We start from the raw sequence: 21,372 nt of genomic DNA, 5'->3' as shown, positions 1-21,372 counted from the left end.
TGAGGCTTAGCCACACCTCTGCTTTCGGATCCAAAGCCTGTGCCCTTTGTTCCCCAATGAGCTGGCTCCGTACAGCAGGCAGTGGAGGCAAACCCTGAGCCTACTGGCCACGCTTCCTTCCTTCCGCAGTCCTCCCCTCCTGCCCCCCCCATGGCCCCCAGCAGAGCGCCTGGTACTGAATAAGGGATTGTTCTGTTTCTCCCTCTTGCCTCTGAATGTTGATGTTTGGGGTCATTAAGGGGCTTGGAGATGGGTTGAGGGGCGGGTTATGACCTGGCAAAGGCCTGAATAGTCATTGTTCCTTTTCATCCCCCCTTGAATGGGATTTTGTCCCCCATCTTGGTGTCTCCTTGTGGATTGGAGGAGGGGGTGGGTCAGAGGCCAGAGAAGGGGAGCCTTTTCCCACCACTTTGATGGATAGGGCTTAAGCTGACAGATGCAGAGATTCCAGCATCCTTGGAGCTCTCCCCGGGCCTCCCTACCCTGCCTTAAACCAAGCAGCTTCAGTCTTGATCTTAATACCCATGAAATGAACCCTGGTTGGGCACAGGTCTGAATTCAGGTTTGGGGTGGGTAGGGGAGGAAGAGGCAACAGTTACAGGCTTAGGTTTCCCTGCCAGTCCTGCACATTTATTTCTGCCATATTCCCCTGTAATAACCTTGATCTCTTCCCTGCCCCCATCCCCCTCGACTGCCCCAGACTAAAAATTGAGACAATCCTATCTTTAGGAAAGTTTGAGCTTCTTGAGAGAAAGACGTTAGATAAATAGAAAGTTATTCTTACGATCATTATTGTAGTTGTTGATGTAAGATTCCGTGCTGGACAATATGAGCAAGCTCCCACAGCCTGAGCTTTTATTTTTATTTTTTTAACCATACACATAAAAGTACAGAGAGCCAGCTCAATGGCCACCACCCCTGGGCAGCCTCCCTGGGGAGGGGCAGAGTCTTCCTCTGTCCTCTAGGCTTCTCTGACACTGCGCTCTTAACCTCCATAGCCATGCGGGCCGAGGCATCTAGAGAGTCAAGGAAGAAGGGAAATGATACTCATGAGCCTTTAGTGCATAATACAAAGCGCATGAGAGATTCAGGGCCTGGCACAAACAAATACATAATTGTTGAATGAGTGAATCATACTTAAATTTCACAAAAACTCCACAAAGGAGTTTTTATTCCGTTTCTCAGGGGAGAAAAGAAGGTTATGAGGATCTATATTAAGTAAGCAAATTTGGCTGCAAACCCAGGTGTCCCGACCCCAAACCAGTAAGTGCTCTCTTTGGTACCCTGCACTGTGGCCCATATCCTTCCCCTCAAAGATCAGCTGCTTCCACCGTCCTGTGACTGCAGACTTGAAAACGCAGGAACGAGTCTCCTTCAAAGCTGGCACCTCACTTGTCAGCCCCGCACGCAGTAGGACTCGTTTAGGATTTGTCTGTTACTGTAACACGATTTAGTTTCATCCCTCGCTGACCCTGACCCTCTCCCCTGTGCCCTCTGGCAGGGACCCTCCGCCCAGTTCGCCGCAACTACTACGACCCCAGCTCGGCCCCCGGGAAGGGCGTGGTGTGGGAGTGGGAGAACGACAACGGTTCCTGGACGCCCTACGACATGGAAGTGGGCATCACCATCCAGCACGCCTACGAGAAGCAGCACCCCTGGATCGACCTCACTTCCATCGGCTTCAGCTACGTCATTGACTTCAGCACCATGGGCCAGATCAACCGGCAGACCCAGCGCCAGCGCCGCGTCCGCCGGCGGCTGGATCTCATCTACCCCATGGTCACCGGCACCTTGCCGAAGGCCCAGTCCTGGCCGGCCAGCCCCGGGGCGGCCGCCGCGCCCCCCGCCCCGCCCTGCTCCTGCCCGCAGTGCGTCCTGGTGATGAGCGTCAAGGCTGCGGTGGCCAACGGCAGCGCGGGACCCCTGCACCCCTCAGCGGCCCGCAAGAACGTGGCCCCGCCTGGAGGGGCCAAGGTGCCCCCACCGCCCGGCCCTGGGGCCAGGCCACTGGAGAGCACAGGCACCTTCCGAGGCCCGGTGAAGACGGTCCCATCGCAGGCCGTCCGGCGACAAGCCTCGAGCGCGCTGGCCGGGGCGACGGCGGGCGCTCCCGCCAGCCCCCCCGGAGCCAACGGGAAGACCGGAAGGGTGGCCCTGGCGACCTTGAATCGGACCAACCTGCAGCGACTGGCCATCGCCCAGTCCCGGGTGCTGATCGCCTCTGGGTAGGTGCTGCCGTGGCTGCCTCTGAGCATCCACTGATCACGGGCATAAGATGAAGAAGGGGCTGCGGACACTAGCTCCTCCGCACCTTCTCCTGAGCCCCTGGCTGCACGTGGAAGGCGGCATGATGTGGTGGATAAGGGAGGGTTTGGTCTGTGGGGTGTGACAGACCTGGATTCCAATGGACACTTTGCCCCTTACTAGCCTAGCCGTGGGATTGGGGCAGATCCCCAGCATCACAGAGCCCTAGCTTCCTCATCTCTAAATGCCGGCAGTTAACATTCACGTTAGGGTTGAGGTGGAAATTAAAGGGGACTACACTTATTAAGGAATAACCGGCGACAGTCATGGGCTCCCACCATGCTCTGCGTTTGGGGCTTTATCACTTTATGTGTCCTTACAAGAAGTCTACGAAGTAGGCGTTTTGATCCCATTTTGCCCATGAAGAAATGGGAGGTTCCCTGGCTCGCTCAAGGAAGGGCACATAGCTAACCATGGGCAGAGATGCAGGTTCAAACGTTAAGAAGTCTGAGCCCGGCCTCCGACCCCACCACTCTGCTTCGCTAACAAGCACAGAGCATGGTGTGCAGCATACAGTAGGTGCCAAGTAAGAGTTAGTCCCTGTCCTCTGGTCTCCCTGGAAGCTGGAATGGTGACTCCAGATTGGAATCATAGCCCCTATTTAGTGAGTCCTTACTGCGCGCCAGGCCTTTGCCATGCATTGTCTCAGTCATTCCTGTGACAACTTGGGGGTGTTGTAGGTTCTGTTACTGCTGCTTTTTATGATCTTTTGGTCTTCCTGATTGTACAGTGGGAGAGACGGGGGTCCACATGGTGCCCGCAGCCTCTGCCTGCCAGCCCCTGACTTCTTGCAAGATTGGCCTCTCACTTCTGTCCAATCTTCCTCTCCTCCAGAGGAGTCTGGCCATGCCTGCAGCCCAAGCCCCAGACGTTCGGGATGGTTTAGAGTTAGGTTGGACGCCAGAGCGTGAAGGTCAGGCTGCCCAGAGGAAGGTGTCTGCACATAGGAGCTCAGCACAAGAAGGAGAGCATCATCTCATTCCCCTGCATAGCGATGCACGTGCCAGGCACCAGCACTCAGCTCGGAATGAACTCCCCCCGAAGAGCCGCACAGCTCACGTGTTACAAAGTGGGGGCTGGAGCCCAAGCTTTGGTCTCCTAGTCCACTGCTCTCTGGGCTAAGCCCAGCTCCTCATTGTCTGCGAAGGCAATTTATAAATGGTCAGATGCTAGTCAGATGCCTGGGCTTTTCACATGACTTCCTGTGAACCTGCAGAAGCATTTGGCGGAGAGGAAGGGGTACCTACAAAACGCCGCTGCTCAGTATCTCCGCGCTGTCCTACAGCAGCATCCTGCAGCCTCTGATGAGTTCCAGGGTGACTGCTGGCCTGGCAGGGGGGGCTCCTGCAGTGGGGAAGAACACGGTCTTTAGAACCTGACTGCCTGGGCTTGAACCCAAATTCCTGGCTAACTTGAGGGCGAGTTTGTTTGTTTTAATTGAAGTCTTGTCAGTTTACAGTGTTGTGTCAGTTTCTGGTGTGCAACATCATGTTTCAGTCATCCATATACATGCATATATTCCTTTACTTGGGGGCAAGTTTTGCATCCTTTGTCTTCAGTTTACTCATCTGTACAAGGGAGACAGTCATAGTACCTTGCTTACAGGGTTTGTCATGAGGATTAAGTGAAGTATTCAGTGTAGACTTACCCCAGTGCTTGGCATATGAGAGTCCGGTCAGTATTAGCTGCTATGATGGTGATGATGCCGATGACGAACAGCCTCTGTGGAATGTGCACTCTGGGTTGCTGAATTGAAGTCAAAGCTGAGCAGAACAGCCCACTTCATTTCTGGTGCCCTTGACAAAAGCCAAGTGACCTCATGCCATTATTGAGGGAAAGAAACACCAGATCACTTTAAATCTCAATAAGGGAGCCGGCCGCTCTTTATCTCTCTTCTCTAGTCCCTCTGCCTGCCAGTAGAATCAGAGTGAGAGAATAGGGCGGAGGTCTGGGCAGTGCAATTTCAAAAGGGCTATAGAAACAAGTTGTTTTTTTCTCTGCTCTGTTTCCCTGACAAGGGAGGCCCCTCCCTACCACTCTCTGTCATCCAGCCCTCTCCTTTTCACCTCTGCCCGCCTCCATCACCCACACTACCATCTTCTCCTCCAGTCTTTCTTGGCCATTTAATTGGCGTGTTTATTCCCTTTGTCTGAGGCTGCCATCGACCTTCTGTCGTAGAATGGCCCCTTCCCCCTCCTCTCTCTGCCCATGACCTCTTCCAGCAACTTTCCCACGGAAAAAAGGAAGACCAGGGAGGGCGGGAGAGGTGGGATGGAGAGAAGGGTTTAGGGGGAACAAAAGATCCTGTGAATTATTCAGATACACAAGCAGGGGGTTTCTAAAGAGGAGAGGGGAACTGTGCCTCGGAGGGGAGGGCGGGAGTCGCCCCTCTGGTCCTCTCTTCCAGAATTGTGGCTCCTCTATCTCCAACGAGACCTCAGTTGCTGGAGAGACAAGACCATTGTTCTGCTGACAGTTCCTGGGTTTGCTCATGACTCCTAGAAAAATACTGCTTCTCACCATGGTATCTACCAAGCTATTCTCCCATCATCAACATCCCTTACCCCCTAGCAACCTTGCCAGCTCTTCTCTTTCTCAGTTTTATATTTTAGAGGCAGAAATTAAAACTCACACACTCCATCACTGGGAACTGCCCAGTAGCATGGGGGCGGTGGAGGGGGGTGTCTGCTGATTGGCCAACAAGTGGTTGAGCTGAGTTGCCTGCTTTTGGGTTGCTGATTTCTAGAAAAAGGGCTCAGGCACATATAATTGGGTCCCCAACAGGGTGTAACCAGCGTGGACCCCATAGGCGAGTCTCCCTGGCTTTCATTTTAACCAGTAGCAGTGGGAGAAAGGCGATCAGGAGTTGCCATTTCAATAGTCTGCCTGGCACTCAACTTTATATTTTAATAAAATACTTAAAATCCTCAAGAATCTCAGAAAACTGGAATATTAAACAGGAAAAGGCTTTAATCAAGCCCATTTCCCTCTTACTGTTGGGAAACAAAAATGTAAACAATCACCCAAATTTGCATAAGGCTTAGCTATTTACAAAGTGTTCAACCCAGATGCTAAATCCTCACAGGGACCCCAGGGGACAGAGCGTTAGGGTGCCCTGTTTACTGCTGCGGTAACCCAGATATGGTCATGGGTTGCAGAGAGAGGCCTGGTTCTCCCAAAGGCACCAAGTCTATGCAGAGCTGGGCTAGAAGGCAGAGTTCTTGACCCCTGTGCTGGGCCCCTTCCACTGGACCTGTCTGTATTCCATAAGCAAATATCCTCTCTTCCCCAAACCCTGCTGCCACCATCCAGAGCCTACTGAAAAGCCCTTCCACCATGTTGTCCCTTTCCTGGCATGACAGGGACACCCTCCTCTCCCACAGTATTCAGAGGCAGACCCTCCCTTTCTCCAGGCCTTGCCCCCAACCCCGAGTCCTTGGCTGCCTGGGGTGTGTGCTGTGAGGATTGGACTATTTCCTGGTTAACCAGATTGGGTGTGGAAACCTGCCAGTCCAGTTTGTGGGAACAAAGGTGGCTTTTGTCACCCAGATCACAGCTAGTATCAGCCGAAGTAGGGGCCTGGGAGACGCTGAAGGGGAAAGGCAGGTGCGGGGCTGGGCAGCACGCGCTGCCCCCTGGTGGGGAGCCGGGGAACAGGTGCGGAGAGAGGATCCTTCACTCCCAGCCTCCCCGGAGGCCAGGAGGAGAATCAGCCTCCCTTGGGGAACCCAGGGTGGATACTGCGCCTTGGGTCACAAGGTACTGGGGTGGGAAATCATCAGGAAGTCTCTCTGGAATCTTCTAACCCAAGAATCTCACAGATAAGTTTTACAGATAAGGAAATTCAGGCTCAGAAAAGTTAATGGACGTTGTGAGGAGTTACTGGCGGGACTAGGACTTAAACCTGGTTTTTCTTACTCTTCCTCCATTATACCAAGCCTGGCCCTGTCGGGAAGGTTGCAGAGTCCGGAATCAAGTCTGTGCCTCTTTTTCTTGGTGACTTTCCTTTGTGTTGAATTCAGCCTTTCCCTCCTCCATCAGGATTTGATTTATCCTGGGGAGAGTTTCAGAGGAAAAGTTGCCTTTGGTGGCCTGTTGAGACCCAAACACTCCCACATCTGTTATTTCCACATCCTTCCCACAAGCCTGATGCACAAAACATTATCCCCGGGAAGGGACAGAGGCCCCCGAAGATCCAGCATGGCCAGGCACGCACCCATCCTTCCGGGCATGATGGGAACAGACAGACTCACTGCTCAGCCTTGAGGTCCTGTTCCAGCTCTCCCCTCTGAGTTTTGAGTTTATTCCTGACCCTTGGAGTGGCATGTTTTCTGTCTGCAGCCTGGGGTGTTAGAAATATTACGTAGACACAAGAGCACAGCATAGTGAGTGGCTAAGCAGTGGGCTCTGGATCCAGGTTTCCTGGGTTCAAATCCTTAGCTGTGTCATCTTCATCAAAGTTGCTTCAATTCTGTGCTTCAATTGCCTTGCTTACTAAAATGGAGTTAACAATAATAGCACGTCTTGTGTAGGTTATTGGAAGGTTTAGATGGATGTATAAAATATATTCTGAGTTAGAACTGCTCTAATCTTCTAAGCAATTATAACACATGGATGAAGGGCAGTGGGCTGTCTTGTTCACTTTTGGGTCCCTGGAATCTAGCAGAGTATCTAATGCAAAGTAGGGCTCACTATGAATGGATGAACAAACAAATAATAATAGTAACAATAATTAATAATAATAACAATAATAATAAACACATGCTCTTTCCCTTCCCCCCTACTTTTCCCAGCACCACCCTTCCACCATAGCAGAACTGCTGACTTCTCAGGCTGTCTGGCTCCTGGAGTCATCTGTGGCCCAGCCCATCACACTCTCCAAGCCTACATCCCCCCTCTGAACCCAGCTGTGGAAACCAGGGTGGCGGGGCGAGGGGAGGGGCAGGACCTAGCCCCTAGCCCCATATTTTTCTAATCAGCCTGGTGGGAGGTCCTGACTTTCCCAGGCGGCTGTGCTGCCTTCTATACAGGCTGATTCGAGTTCCCCAGGGGAGAAGGACAGAAAAGGGAGGAGGCTTTGCCTGAAATTTATATGTCTCAGGGAAAAGGAGAAGTGGCAGCTGTTAGGGCCGTGGTTTCCAGATGCTGGACTGGGGATCGCCTGCATCTGTATGCTCTCAGCAGAAGCTTGTAAACGTGCGGATTCTCGTGTCCCACCGACGGAGCCTCTGATTCAGGGAGGGGCTCTACCTTTTCAAAAGCTTCTGAGGTACCTGTTATGTCCACCCAGGTTTGAACTTGCTTCTTTGTTTTTTACATTCTTCAACACATAGTCATTGAATGCCTACTAGTGTCAGGCTTGGAGTGGAACAGACAAAGATATTTGCCCTTGTAGAGCTGAGATTTGATGATGGGCGATAAGAAGCAACAGCTTATTTGAAAAGATCGTAAGTTCCACAGGGGGAGAAAAAGAAAAAAAAAAAAAAAGACCAGGGTAAGAGCACTTGGTGGGGATGTCCCAGGGTGGGATGGAAGGGTGGGTAGCAATATTAAACAAGGTGCTCTCTAGAACATCCCTGAGAAGGTAACATTTGAGCCAAGACTGAAGAAGTTGGAGGAGGGAGCCAAGCAGGTATCTGGTGGAAAAGCATTTCAGGCAGAGGGAACAGCATATGCAAAGGCTCAGAGGCAGGAGTGTCCCTGGCAGGTAGAAGGAACAGCTACAACACAGTTAAGAGGTGAGTCACATCAGGGGAGGCCAGAGAGCTGGGGGGTCGGGGTGGGGGTGTTGGCAGCTCCCACAGGGCTGTTTAGACCCTGCTAGGACTTTGAGGGACTGAGAAGCTGGTCTGAGTTTTGAGGTTCTGGGTTCTGAGTGGAGGCGTGACATGGTCTGACAGGTCTGAAAGGATCACCTCTGGCTGCTTGGCTCAGAACTTATGGCATCTTTAATAGGGATAAGTCATTCCTGTAAGAAAGGGGAACCGCTCATTGAGTGAAGTTTCAGGATTCCCAGCACCGGCCCATTTTGTCCCACTTGTCCAAATAATGATGCATCTGCTCTTTCCTTCCCCAGGGTCCCCACCGTCCCAGTGAAGAACCTCAGTGGGTCCAGCCCTGTCAATCCTGCTTTGGCAGGTAAGAGAAGCCCTGGGCTGAAGGTAGGGAAAAAAAAAAAAAAAAAGAAAGAAAGCAATGAAATAGGTGGTGAGCATTTGGTAAAAGGGAGAGAATTCGGATGTTGATGAAGACAGACGAGGATTTGAGAAGCTGGGTTGGAAGGGCAGGAAGAGTTTGGGGAGAACTGACTGTGAAAAGCAAAGCTTGCTGTGGAAGGTGAGTGAATGGAGATGTTTCCGGGAAAAGGAGAGGCTAAGGGGAGAATCCATGAGTTAAGAGAATGCTGGTGAAACGGAGGTGAGCAGGCTCCTGCAGAGGGAGGGTCTGGGGGTGTTGGGGGCTGACTCTTCAGTTCCTCCTCCCTCGTGTCCTTGTCCTTCCAGGAATCACTGGGATCCTCATGAGCGCTGCGGGGCTGCCGGTGTGTCTCACCAGGCCACCAAAGCTGGTCCTCCACCCGCCCCCCGTCAGCAAGAGCGAAATAAAATCCATCCCAGGGGTTTCCAACACAAGCCGCAAGACCACCAAAAAACAAGCCAAGAAAGGTATCTGCCTCCTTATCTAAAGGGGTCCTGGGGGGTCCCAGACCTCGCTCCCAGTCCTGGCTCTGCCTCCAGGTCAGACCCATGACTTGACCCTCTGTGCCTTAATATTAACCTGCAAAGTGTGCCTAACTAGTACCTGTTCTGATGATCACACCAAAATGAACTGGGTATGGATCAGACAGAAACGCCTTGAGAAATATAAAAATGCAGCGCAAACATACAGAAACATAAAAATAGGAGTGGGGCACAGATAAATTACGTTAGAGACAAAGATCACTCGGGCACTGGAACCAAAAGAGACTGGATTCAAAGCCTAACTTTGTCACTAGCAAGTCATGTGATCCCTGACAGTGTTTCTCACCTTTACAATGGGGTGAAAAATACTGCTCACAGTGGGTACCCGGCAGGTAAGTCCTGGAAAGCATCCATGCCATCTGGGAAGTAGCCACTGTCCTTGCGTCCCTTTGGAGCCTCCAGACACTCTGGCCACTCGAAGCCCCCTTCAGGACTTCCTTCCTACCTGCCCACAGTCCCACCAAGGGGTCAATGCCTGCGCCTACCTGGGCACCAAAGAGCCCACCTCCGCTCTGTGGCTGGTCTTTCTGGTCGCTGGTATTGGCTGTTAAATGCTTTGACCATCACCCCAAGCCCCCACCCTGTAAACTCGTTGTGAAGTTTCAGTGGGATCACATGTACATGGTAACTTAGCTCACGGCCCGGCCAGGCACAGGCTCTCAGTTAACAGGAGCTTAATTCTTAGAAGAGAAACAGGGCAGTGGGCAGGAAGGAACTGCCTCCACGCTTTTGGCTGCTGCGAGATCCACGTCCTCAAACCCTTGCCCTGGTTTTCCAGTCTCTCAGGCGTTGCTCTGCTTAAATGAACTTGCTCGCCCTGCTCCTCGTCTCATAGGAAATGACAGGGTTTTGCGCTGTCCGCTCTTCTTGTTATTATTAATAGCACATATTGGACTCTTACAGACAAAGTGCTGGAGAGCTGTCCGTCCATTAGCTCATTTAATTGTCAAAGCAGCCCTCTGAGTAGGTGCAATTGTTTCCCCCATCTTCTAGGTGAGAAAACAGCTTAGGGAGTTTCCCAAAGAGGCACTGACCCTTTCTCATTCTTTGCCTCCTTGTGAGGCTGTAGCACCCCATCCCTGCCTTCAGGCTGAGCTGCCTTCAGGAGGTCCAGTCCGCCCTTCAAAATTCCAGCATCGTTGCACCTGTCAGGATGCCCCTCAGAGCATCACCTTTTCCCTGGTGCTGGGCTACATCTGCTGGCAGTGACTGTGCCATCAACAGCCAAGAAGGAGCATCCTGAAAGCTATGGCCATAACTTCCCGGTTCCCCATTAAAATGACAGCACGTGGCAGATCGAGGTAGTACTTAGCACATTGTAAAGGGAATACGGTAAGCCTACCGAATGTTGCCAAGTGTGTAACAGTTTGCAGAGTCCTTTCATCTCACTGCATCGATTATGTGGAAAAGAAGCCCACTCAAGCTATGTCGATCAAAAAGTGGGTTTGCTGGGAAGTGATTGCAGGAAATAAAGGCAGATGTGAACACCTACCCCCCTCCTCAGACCCCTTCTCTCCATCTTCTGCCCCTGTGTTCTTTTTCTTAAATCCGAAGTGCAGAATGAATTCCTCCCTTTTTCTGCTTTAAGCCTGGCTGATAACTCCCTGCTGTCTAGCATGCCCAGCTTGACAAGGCTGTGGGACCTGCATCTCTGTCTTGGGGGCCCACTGATCATCCTGTCTCCACAGGTAAAACCCCAGAAGAAGTGCTGAAGAAGTATCTGCAGAAAGTCCGGCACCCTCCAGACGAGGTGAGTGCAGGGGAAGCGGGGAGGAGAGGGGTCCACCTTCTCCGTCACTCATGCATCTCCTCTGCCAGAGTTTCCTGCAGGATGTGGCAGGAGCTCCTTTCTGAGTCCTGACTGGTGCAGAGCTGGTCAGAGCAGGTGCCTGGGCTCCCAGGTTCATAGTCCTGAGCTACAGCTGCCACTTAACCTCTCCCACCTCCCCGCTCAGCAAAGAGGTGACTGATTCTAAACTGCCTTAACGTGAGAGTCTGAATTTAAGAAAAACAGTATGATCAGTTACAGGAACTGATCTTAAAATGGGTTTGATGTTGATCAGTGGCTCTCAACCGGAAATGATTTTGCAGGGCTGGAGGGGAGAGGGAATGCTACTGGTATCCAGTAGGCAAAGGCCGGGGATGCTGCCGAACACCCTGCAGTGCCCAGGAGTGCCCAGGACAGCACCCAGAGCAAAGAATTAGCCTGCCCGAAGAGTCAGTGGTGCCAAGGCTGAGAAATCCTGTCGTAGACTTATTTAAATAGCAGCCTCTCCGGTACACTTCAGTGCCTTTACAAATGTTCTGCTTAAATAAAACTTGCCAGTGGGTCTATCAGCAAGCATTTGTTTCCTCCACAAGCCACTGACGTATACCAGGAAACGACAGTCAGACTCCCCAGGGAGATTGTAATTTTGTTGGCCAGCCTAAATTAACACCTACCACCATCAGAAATTATTTCAGGAATTTCTCTGTTGTGCAAAGCAAGACAAAACTATATTTAGATTCCCAAAGGCACGTTTACCCTGGTTTGTGGGCTTTCTAGTGGAGGAGCCGTAACAGCTCACCTGACCTCTGGGATCACGCGGGAGCCACGTGGAGATGCTTTGGCCTCCCAGGCTGGGTGACGACTGATGGCCTCTTTGCTCTGTCCCCTCCTATCCTCAGGACTGCACCATCTGCATGGAGCGCCTCACAGCCCCCTCGGGCTACAAGGGCCCACAGCCAACGGTCAAGCCTGACCTGGTGGGCAAGCTGTCCAGATGCGGCCACATCTACCACATCTACTGCCTGGTCGCCATGTACAACAACGGTAACAAGGTCCGTGCCGGCCCGTGGCGCTGCCCGCCCCCATGCTGGGCCCGGGGGAACAAGAGCTCGGGGGCCTTTTGGGGGGTGCACTTAGCTGATCTGGGGGGGGGTCTTAGAGGCACCCAGGGCAGCAGAAGTGATGATCTTGGCTGTCCTCAGCAGAATCAGTTTTCCACAAGTTTATTATGTTGGCAAAATCAGTCTTTACCTTCCTTTTGGGCTCTGCTACCCAACTCCCCTCAGTGTCTACACTGGGTGGTGGCCTGAGAGGTGTAGACTTCTGTCCCTGAGAGTCCTGAGAGGAGTGGCCCATGACAGTGGGCCCGTGGTAAGTGTCCACTCCTACTGGCATAGATGGAGTTCCCAAACACCCTTCCTTCCCCCAGGGCTGGTGATCTTCAGTTACAGTTCATTTTCTTTGAACAATTCCAGAGCACCTTTGATTGCCCCTCCGAAAGCGCTGGAGGGTTTTTAGCCAAAGGATAACTGGAAGTCTCTTCCCATCCGCTGTTGGAGGAGGGAAGGCTGTCTGCGGGGCTCGCTTGTCCACCAGGGCCTGTGGGGTGGTGCTCCCCACTGGAGCTATTTTCCAAGAACCTAGGAGTGTCCTTAAACTCTCTCCTTAAAACGCCCGAGCTTTGTCTAAGCCTTTGACTTTTCTCATGTCCTTTCCGATGCCTGGAATAACCTTCACTCCCCATCTGCGTGAATTCGAATTCTACTCATTTCTCCAGGCCCCGCTTGGATTGCATCCGAGCCTGAGATTTTTGTGATATCCTCCAACCTCTTACTCATCCAAAAAATATCTGGCCTTCAGGGGCTGCTCTTGTTGTGGGAAAGAGTAAAGGCAAGAGAGGCAGCGGACCCAAGCTCGAACCCCGGCTTCGTAGCCAAATGACCTTGGACAAGATTTTCAGCCTCTCTGAGATTCCATCTTCCATCTGGAAAATGAGATGAAGCAACCCCTACTTTACAGGGCACTATTATCGTTACTATTCAAAGTGGTACCTAATTGTATCATAGCTGCGTTGTTTTCCTTCATCTCTATGTGGCCCTATGATTGAAATACCCATAGTGCCGACCTTGGGCTCTTTCTCTGTCTCAGAGACCACGTGCTCAATAATTGATGGACCCTGCATCTCTGTCTCCCCTGCTCACTTAAGGATTTTATCAGGACTTTGCATTTTAAGAGGTTATTTTGGGTTTAAAGGGGTTTCTTAGCACATTCATTCCCTTTTCGACAACTGTATTCAAGACTAACCTAGTAGCTTTGCATTTATTTCCATGGTGCTTCAAAAACATTGAAGACACTATCCTTTATTCTCTTTTGCCCTAATGAATCTTTTGAAGCATGCATTTCTTATTTTCTTTACACAGAAGAGGGGAGAAAAGGGCCCAGAGAGAATTGGAATGACTCATCCAAGGTCACGAAGCAAGTTAAGGCCAGAGCAGAGAGCGGGACCCTGGTGTCTATCTCCCAAGCCTTGGATTCCCATCCTTTGATCATATGAAGTAACCTCTGTTGCCCTGAATCCATCTGTTCCTTTAAATGAGTAGAGCTTAAATTGAAATGTCCTTAAATAGCCCCGCAGAGGATGCCAGTCTTCCCGAGGAGACACAGATGTCCTGGAGAGCTCTGGTCCCAGCTGTGTGATAGCGCTTTTTACACATATCATTCCCTGCCCACTCACGCTTTCCTTTTCCTCACTCCCTTTCTTTTGTGAGCCTGGGGATAGGATTTACTGTCCAGACTCCCCACCCTGGCTCTTCTCCCACCTCTCCAAGCAACACCTTACCAGGTCCTGCTACCAAGCCATGACCCCTCCATCACTGTCTCCAGAGTCTCCCACTTTCCCCCCCAACAGAACCCTGAGGTGCAGAGCAGAGCCTGGTCTCCTTCTCAAGGATGTGGTCTCTCTCACATGTCCCTTAGCACGGAGCATGGGGCTGTTGTGGAATTTTCCTTCTGTCGCTTTGGAGAAAGCTTCAGCTTTCATGGCCGAGGTAGCCAGGCAGGCGGGCAGCTAGGTTTAGATGCATTTACTGGTTTAGGTGCATTTTGTCCCCCATCTCCGCCCTGTGTCTCTGGTACCTTTTGGGGTCAGGTGGTGAGGTCCTTACCCAAACTGTTTCCCACACTAGTCACTCCTGCCTTGTCTCTTCAGGATGGGAGTTTGCAGTGTCCAACCTGTAAGACCATTTATGGGGTGAAGACAGGTACCCAGCCTCCAGGGAAGATGGAGTACCACCTCATCCCCCACTCCCTGCCTGGCCACCCGGACTGCAAAACCATCCGGATCATCTACAGCATTCCGCCCGGCATTCAGGTGAGCCCGTCCTTAGGTCCTTAGCCACTGGCGTCTATCGTTTTAAGTTGAAAGGTTCGCAGGTAAATGTCTTTAGTCCATTCAGGCTGCTGCAACAAAACACCACAGGCTGGGTGACTTTTAAACAACAGAACTTTATTTCTTAAAGTTCTGGAGGCTGAGAAGTTCAAGACCCAGGTGTTAGGAGATTCGGTGTCTGGTGACAGCGCTCTTCCTGGTTCATAGACCAACTATTCACTGTGTCCTCACAGGGCAGAAGGGGTGAGGGAGCCTCCCTCAGAATTAGAGATACTAATTCTGTTCATGATGGTTTCACTTTCATGACCTAATCACCTCCCAAAGCCCCCCTAATACCATCACAGTGGGGATTAAGTGTCAACATGTTAGTTTGGGGGGAACCCAAGCTTTCAATCTATAGCATTCCACCCATGGCTTTCCAAAATTCATATCCTTCCTGCACAGAGTATATACATTCCATCCCTAGAGTTCTAGAATCTTTCTTTTTTTTTTTTTTTAATTGAGGTGGAGTTGATTTACAATGTTGTTTTTGTTTCTGGTGATTGAGATATATATGTATATATACTATTTTTCATAAAAAGCTATTACAAGAAATTGAACATAGTTTGCTGTGCTGTATAGTAGGTCCTTGTTGTTTATTTTGTATATAGTAATTAGTATCTGCAAATCCCAAACTCCTAATTTAGCGCACCCCACCCTTTCCCCTTTGGTAACCATGAGTTTGTTTTCTATGTCTGCCAGAAGTCTTAACTCATTCCAACATCCACTTTAAGGTCTAAGTCCGAAGTCTTTTCCAAATATCATCCAAATCAGATATGGGTGAGACTCAAGGTATGATTCATGCCAGGGTGAATCCGGGAAGCCACACCAGTGGTAGAGCCTCACCAGACTCCGAATCAGCTAACACCTTGATCTCGCACTTCCCAGCCTCGAGAACTGTGAAGAATAAATGCCTGTTGTTTAAAAGCCACCTAGTTTGTGGTATTTTGTTAGAGCAGCCTGAGCTGCTAAGATGATGTTATGCTATGAAAAAATCCCCTTCCCACTCTAGTCCCCCACGTACCCAGCCTCACCCTTCCCCACTCTCTTCCACTGTTCTCACTTTCTTAGGTGTCCTTCCGGGGTATCCCCTCCTCCCATCTTTACACGAAGGGTGACATATCAAGACACACTGTGCTGCACCCTGCATTTTCAATGCCAGTTTGGTCTGTGGCTATTCCCGTGTCAGTACAGAGAGAGCTTCCTCCTTCTTTCTTAGCTCTGCATAAGAATCCATTGTCTAAATGAACCATCATTTATATGCAAACAGTCTCCATTTGATGGGCATGTGGATTGTTTCCAATCCTTTTTTTACAACAAGTAATGTAATGAATAATAACTTCGCACGCATGTGACTGTATCTGTCGAATCATCTTCTAGAAGGGGAAGTGTTTTTGTTAAAGGGTATTTGTATTCATAATTTGATAGATAGTCCTTGACTTTTGTAGGCATTTCTTTCCTCTTTTGATTCTTTGAAAGACAGTCGTAAGGAACAGATCGAACAATTTTCTTGACAGTAAATGCCAGTATGTTCCTTCCTTCACACATTGAAGCTTTTTCTGAGTATTCTAGGGTGCTTATGGGATTCATTTATTTAGCAAATGTTTATTAGTTTATCCTCCTTTCCTCCCTCCTCCTTGCTTTCCTCCGTCTTGTCTTTTATTTCACAAACGTTTGAGTGTGGACTGTGCACCAGGCATGTTCAACCAAGTCCTCACTGCCCTGAAGTCCCCATTCTAGTGAGATGAGGAAGAAATAAAACAGGAAGATGTAACAGCTTGTGAAAGAATTGAACACAAAAACATGATTCTTCTTCGAAGGACTTACCAACTAGTCAGGCAGAAAGAAATACACATCACTAAGCTCCAGAGTGAAAACTGATGTGTGTCACTGATAAAAGCTGTGGGAGGCTGTGTGGACAAGGGCAACGCAAAAGACATTCAAAACCCAATGGACCTGGGTTTCCATTCCTGGCTCACTCTTCCTTAGCTGGAGATTTTGGACCTTGACAACTTGACCTTTCTGAGCCCCATTTCTGTGTGTGCGCAGCTGGGAGCTTAATCTACAGGGGTATTTGTAAGGATGGGCAATACGATCATAGGTACATTTGTGGTCCCCAGGCACAGTACCTAGGTGCTCAGTACCTGGTCCCCATCATTATTGAGTATCCTACTTGCCAGGGTAAGGATGAGAGCCAATTCCGTCTTTCTGGTAGGGTCAGAGGAGACTTTCTGGGGCAGGGCACTCGCTCATAGAGCCTTGAAAGACATGAAGAAATGAAAGACAGCGTTTTTAGTTGGAGGACACAGCAGAGTTCCTTATGGGGTGTGGAAGGCCCATAAGGAAGAGCGACATTTGGTTAAGACTTGCCAAAGTGGGAGAGGGGAGGAGGGAGCATGAAGGATGTGGAAGACAGATGAGGCAGTGAGGAAGAGTGGCCAGGTCATGGAAAGCCGTGAACACTAGGGTGAGGGCCGTGGACTTTCCTTGACAGGCTGGGAGAGGGAGGGGCTTCCCCGAAGGTTGCTGGGTGTGTGGTTAGGATTACGGGAGGTCGTGTGATTGGAATTATGCTTTACGAAAGCCAGTTTGGCAAAGGAGTGAGGGATGACTGACGGACCAATTAGGAGACCACTGCGATAATTCAGGTTCCAGTCATGGGGCCTGAACAAGGGAGGGGCCAGAACAAGGGAGAGCGAGATATGGTGGGATGTCGGGGCAAGTGAGACTTCTGGAATGACCCTAGGGCTGCCAGGGGGAAGGTAGGGACATGAATGATAATTTGGGCATCCTGGCCTTGTGGGAAGCAGGACAGACTGACATGGACAAAGGTTGGGGGTGGGGCAGCCACCTGGGGGGATGTTCTTTTTTCAAAGTCTCCAAGGCTGAAGAATGGGAAGCCTGCACTGGGGTATAGAGGTGTCTGCATGCTACCTCTGCAGGTGCCACGGAAAACCCAACTTGTGCCAAAGGAAATGCACCTAGGCACTGTCCTTACAGCCACTCCATAGGTCACCCCTGAGAGCCAGCAGCAGGACACTCAGCGCCACGTCCATCCCCGGAGGGCCCAGGGACCACTAGCTGGGGCTGTCGTGAGGAGTGAGGACCTTTAAGCTCTGCCTTCACTGCAGAGAATGATTCTCAGGGGGAGAAGCTCTGAGCGGGGCCGAGCCAGAGTCGTGACTGCTCAGCTTGGCAGCCTGCCGGGTGCACACAGCCTGGCTGGGCCAGTGCCAGGCAGGCGTCTGTGTTGGCGGCACCACGGGCAAGTCCCAGGCAGGAGAAGAGCCGGCAGAGCCGTGGTCGGAATCAACCCTTGGTCAGGCAGCCTGACTTAGAAACAGCCATGGCCGTGGGAATGGCGTCTACGTGAAGCAATTGCACACGAATGTGAAATTCACAACTATCAGATGCTGGGACTCCCGGAAGACTTTGTTGCCACTTTCCATTTCCAGCGAGCTTTCCCTTCTCTGAGACCCGCTTGTGTTTATCATGCTGCTCAGTTTGCAAAATTGTACACGGTTCTGAACCAGGCTGTTAAAAAAATCTGTAGTCACATAATTATTAAATCGTTTTGGAACCTTTGTCCATAACAAGAGAAAATGAAAATTGTGTGTTTGCTTGCAGTTCTGTCGTTGATTTGTTCACTTGCTTATTCATTTGTTTGGCCAGGATGCATTTACTGATCCTCTGTGTGGGAGCTGTGCCAGGAGTGATGTGGAGTATCAGTATTATCCTGACTTCGTTTGGAAGGGATTTTAGAACAGGGTTTCACAGACTCTGGGGGAACCAGGGAAGCTCAGAAATTATAGACAAATGTTTGTGTGTAGGGGGGAAAATCTGTGCATTGTTACTGGGAGAAAGCCCCTCGGTATTCATGAACTTCTCAAAGGGGCCTCTGGACCAATCCGAACTCTGATTAGGAAGCCTGGTTTTTGACTGAATTCTGCTTCAGTTTCTTTCCCACCCAGTGTCCTTAGACCAATCGTTATTGTTAAACAAGAAAGCAAACCAAAACCCCATGAGGACAAAGGAGAAAATCTACAAGAATCGTTCGGATAATTCTGATTGCATGGCTCATGGCTCACAGGCACTTGTGTTATTCTGAGCAGTTTAGGGTGGGGAATTAACACCCCAAAAGAGGGCTCTGTCTAACACAGCTGGGAGGCAGCAGCTCCGGGTGCAAATCCAGGTCCAGGGACTCCAGAATGCATGTGTTAAACCACTTCGCCCACCGCGGTTTGAGTCTGTTCTCTGTCTAGACTCTGTGGCCATGATGATTGTCATCATTGTTTGAATCAGTCACAGCCTGCATCTTCCCCACCCCCCATCAAAACTAGTTTGGAAAATGCTCTTTGCTCTCTTTCTTTCTGCTTCCAGGGGCCAGAGCACCCAAATCCTGGGAAGAGTTTCAGCGCTCGTGGCTTCCCACGACACTGTTACCTCCCGGACAGCGAGAAAGGGAGAAAGGTAAGAGTGGGCTTCCAGGTAGGGCCAGCAAATTTGCTTCTGTGTTGGGGCCCCAAGTTTGCTCCCTGTGATGCTGAACAGAACTGTGCATCTCTCTCCAGATGCACATGTAACAAAGGCTTAGTCGAGTCAACTAGAGACAAGGGTGGATATGAGTAGAAGTTTATTTTCGCAGGGTGGTGGTGGCTGGACGTTCGGCTTTTTCCTCTCCCAGATTTTACAGGCAATAATTTATCTATTTTAGGATCCTTCCTCTAGGAAGGATCAGGTCCCGGGACCAACACCAGTGCAACACCTAGGAGCCTGATATAAATGCAGAACCTCAGAACCTGCTTCATTCTAACAAGATCCCAGGTGATCTGACAGCACGTTAAAGCTCGAGAAGCACTGCTCTGAAGCATGATTTCAATTTGTGGGATTTTATTTATTTACTTTTTATGAATACTTTGACTTTCCACAAAAGAGCAGAGGGAAAAAATCACCGGGTTTCTGGATTCCTGGTGATTCCCAATTAGGCTTCAGTTGTTCTATGAACTCCAAAATTAGAACTAAAATTTCATGTTCATTTTTCTGTGGGTAAGCCCAGGAAAATCACTGGATTTTCAAAAGATTCCCTGATCTCAAAAAGGAAAAGAACTGTTGATTTCTTGGATAAGAGGTGCATCTTAGTTAGCTTTCTCTAGGTCAAGCTGTGTAACAAACAACCTCTAAATTTCAGTGGCTTCCTTCAACCAGTGTTTATTTCTCATACACTTTGCTTGTTAATGGCTGTGGCTTGGTTGCTGCTGGGGGTCAGCTTTCATGCGCTCCATGTGGCTTCCTGTTCTGGAGTCCAGGCTGAAGGTGCATCCCTTCTAAGGTCCAACCTCTTCCCATAGGAGGGGGCAGAGGTCCCCGAGAGAATCCCAGCAGAAGTGTACCATCCCATTAAAGCTGCTCCTGGAAGCTTGTTACTTCCGCTCACCTTTCACAGGCCCCTGGCAAGTCATGCACGAGGCAAAGAAGATGAGGAGCGGGTTGGTAGAGAGGCCCCTCGGGTCTTATGGCCAAGGGTGGCTATAGTCCATCACGGGGCAGGAAGCAGATAGTCTGGAACAATGAGAGAATCAACCATGTCATCATGAAGAAGTGCCCAGTGCAGTGTCCCCAGATTAGGACTCACAGTCAGTCCTGATACCCATTTGCCCTTAACAGCCAGATTCCTAAGTCTGAGCCCTAGATCTGCAGTCCCAGCTCCTGGCCAGCTGCTGGCTAAATGTCTCCACCTCTTGCCAAGAGCTGCTCCTCTGCCAGGCCTCCCTCTTTATGTTAATGACATACCCTGAATCCCTGGGACAAAAGTGGACACATGAACCATCTTGGATGCAGGCTCTGAACTACCACATTCTTCCCTGAGCTGCCCCCCAAACTGCTTGAACCCTTTCCTGACCCCGCCACTACCCGCCTCGTTATCTGTCACCGGAACAGTGATCCTGAAACAATTTCTAGCATCGCATCTCCTTTGTTTAAAAGAATTAAAGTGACATCAATCAATGATACTTCTTTAAAAAGTGTTTTTAATTAAAAATTTTTTAAAAAGAAAGAAAGTGAGAGAAAACAACAGAAAATTGTTTGGATGGCTTTGCCTTCCTTCTTCACAAGGATAGTCTCAGCTTAACATACGAGGCCTACTGGTGTGGTCTGAGCCGTCCCCTCTCACTAATTCCTCACCCTCATCCTTCATGTCTGCCGTTCCCAGGCCCTAACCTTGGGCTCCATTGCCGAGCAAGGTAATAAGAGCACAGGCTTTGGAGCCAGACCAGCCTGGGTTCAAATCCTCGTTCTGCCATTTATCAGATGTGTGGGAACTGACATAATGTTTCCTTAAGTCTCAGTGTCTTAATCTATAAGAGTGGTGATCATTCTATCTGGGTGGACAAGATGCTATAAGAATTAAATGCAGGTAGCATTGACAAAATGCTCAATGTGATGGCAGCAATTTTAATTATCCATGACTTGGGGGGTATTTATTGACTGTGTCTGCATGTCCTTCTCTACTCTTATACCTCAAGTCCTCCCCTCTCTTTGAGACTTGGCTCAGAAACAGCCTCCTCCACGAGCTCAATACTGAGCCCCACTGGCATGTCAGTGGAGTAATGACTGAGACCAAGGACTGTCAAGTTAGACAGCCCTGAAATCAAAGCTTTCCCCCAGCACCTACCAGCTGTATGACCAAGGCCAGCCTTTCATGTTCTGAGCCTGTTTCCTCTTCTGCAGAGAAGGGATAATGAGCATCCTGTCTTACCCAATTATTATAAACACCACAGTGCCTGGCACTTGGTTAAGTAAACACTCAGGAAATGGTAGCTCTTAGTTTCAATATCTGCTATTCTTATTGCTATAAGGATTCCCCACCTCCGGCTCGTACCATGTTCACAGTCATTCAGTTTTGAACCCCATGCATTTTTATCAGGTGCCTTCTTCATGCTGGTCAGGGTGTCTGGCATTTGTCTTACTCAACAAAGATTTTGTTCAATGTAGCTGAATGACAACATTCTGCATCTCTAACACCTCTCTGAGTCTCACTTGTATACTAGAGGCCATAATGGCACCTGCCAGACCTGCCTCAAAGGGAGGTTGTGAGGACCAGATGAGAAAATAGATATGAAATAGCCTGGAAGAGG

The 21,372-nt window shown here is 50.0% G+C and overlaps 1 protein-coding gene across 1 annotated transcript in view; it reads left to right on the top strand.

Moving 5' to 3' along the window:
• The window catches only part of DTX4 (deltex E3 ubiquitin ligase 4), a 32,651-nt gene that overhangs the window by 6,774 nt on the left and 4,505 nt on the right, over nucleotides 1-21,372 (top strand). Inside the window, exons 2-8 of the mRNA XM_031459536.2 lie at nucleotides 1,502-2,225; nucleotides 8,381-8,442; nucleotides 8,808-8,969; nucleotides 10,733-10,794; nucleotides 11,712-11,864; nucleotides 14,021-14,182; nucleotides 18,620-18,709. Coding sequence (XP_031315396.2) covers nucleotides 1,502-2,225; nucleotides 8,381-8,442; nucleotides 8,808-8,969; nucleotides 10,733-10,794; nucleotides 11,712-11,864; nucleotides 14,021-14,182; nucleotides 18,620-18,709 — 1,415 coding nt within the window. The remainder of the gene's footprint in view (nucleotides 1-1,501; nucleotides 2,226-8,380; nucleotides 8,443-8,807; nucleotides 8,970-10,732; nucleotides 10,795-11,711; nucleotides 11,865-14,020; nucleotides 14,183-18,619; nucleotides 18,710-21,372) is intronic.

This window comes from Camelus dromedarius, chromosome 12 (genome assembly GCF_036321535.1).
Source record: "Camelus dromedarius isolate mCamDro1 chromosome 12, mCamDro1.pat, whole genome shotgun sequence".
Taxonomy (NCBI): Eukaryota; Metazoa; Chordata; class Mammalia; order Artiodactyla; family Camelidae; genus Camelus; species Camelus dromedarius.
Note: the sequence above shows the minus strand (reverse complement) of the source record. Positions and strands in the feature narration are given on the sequence as shown.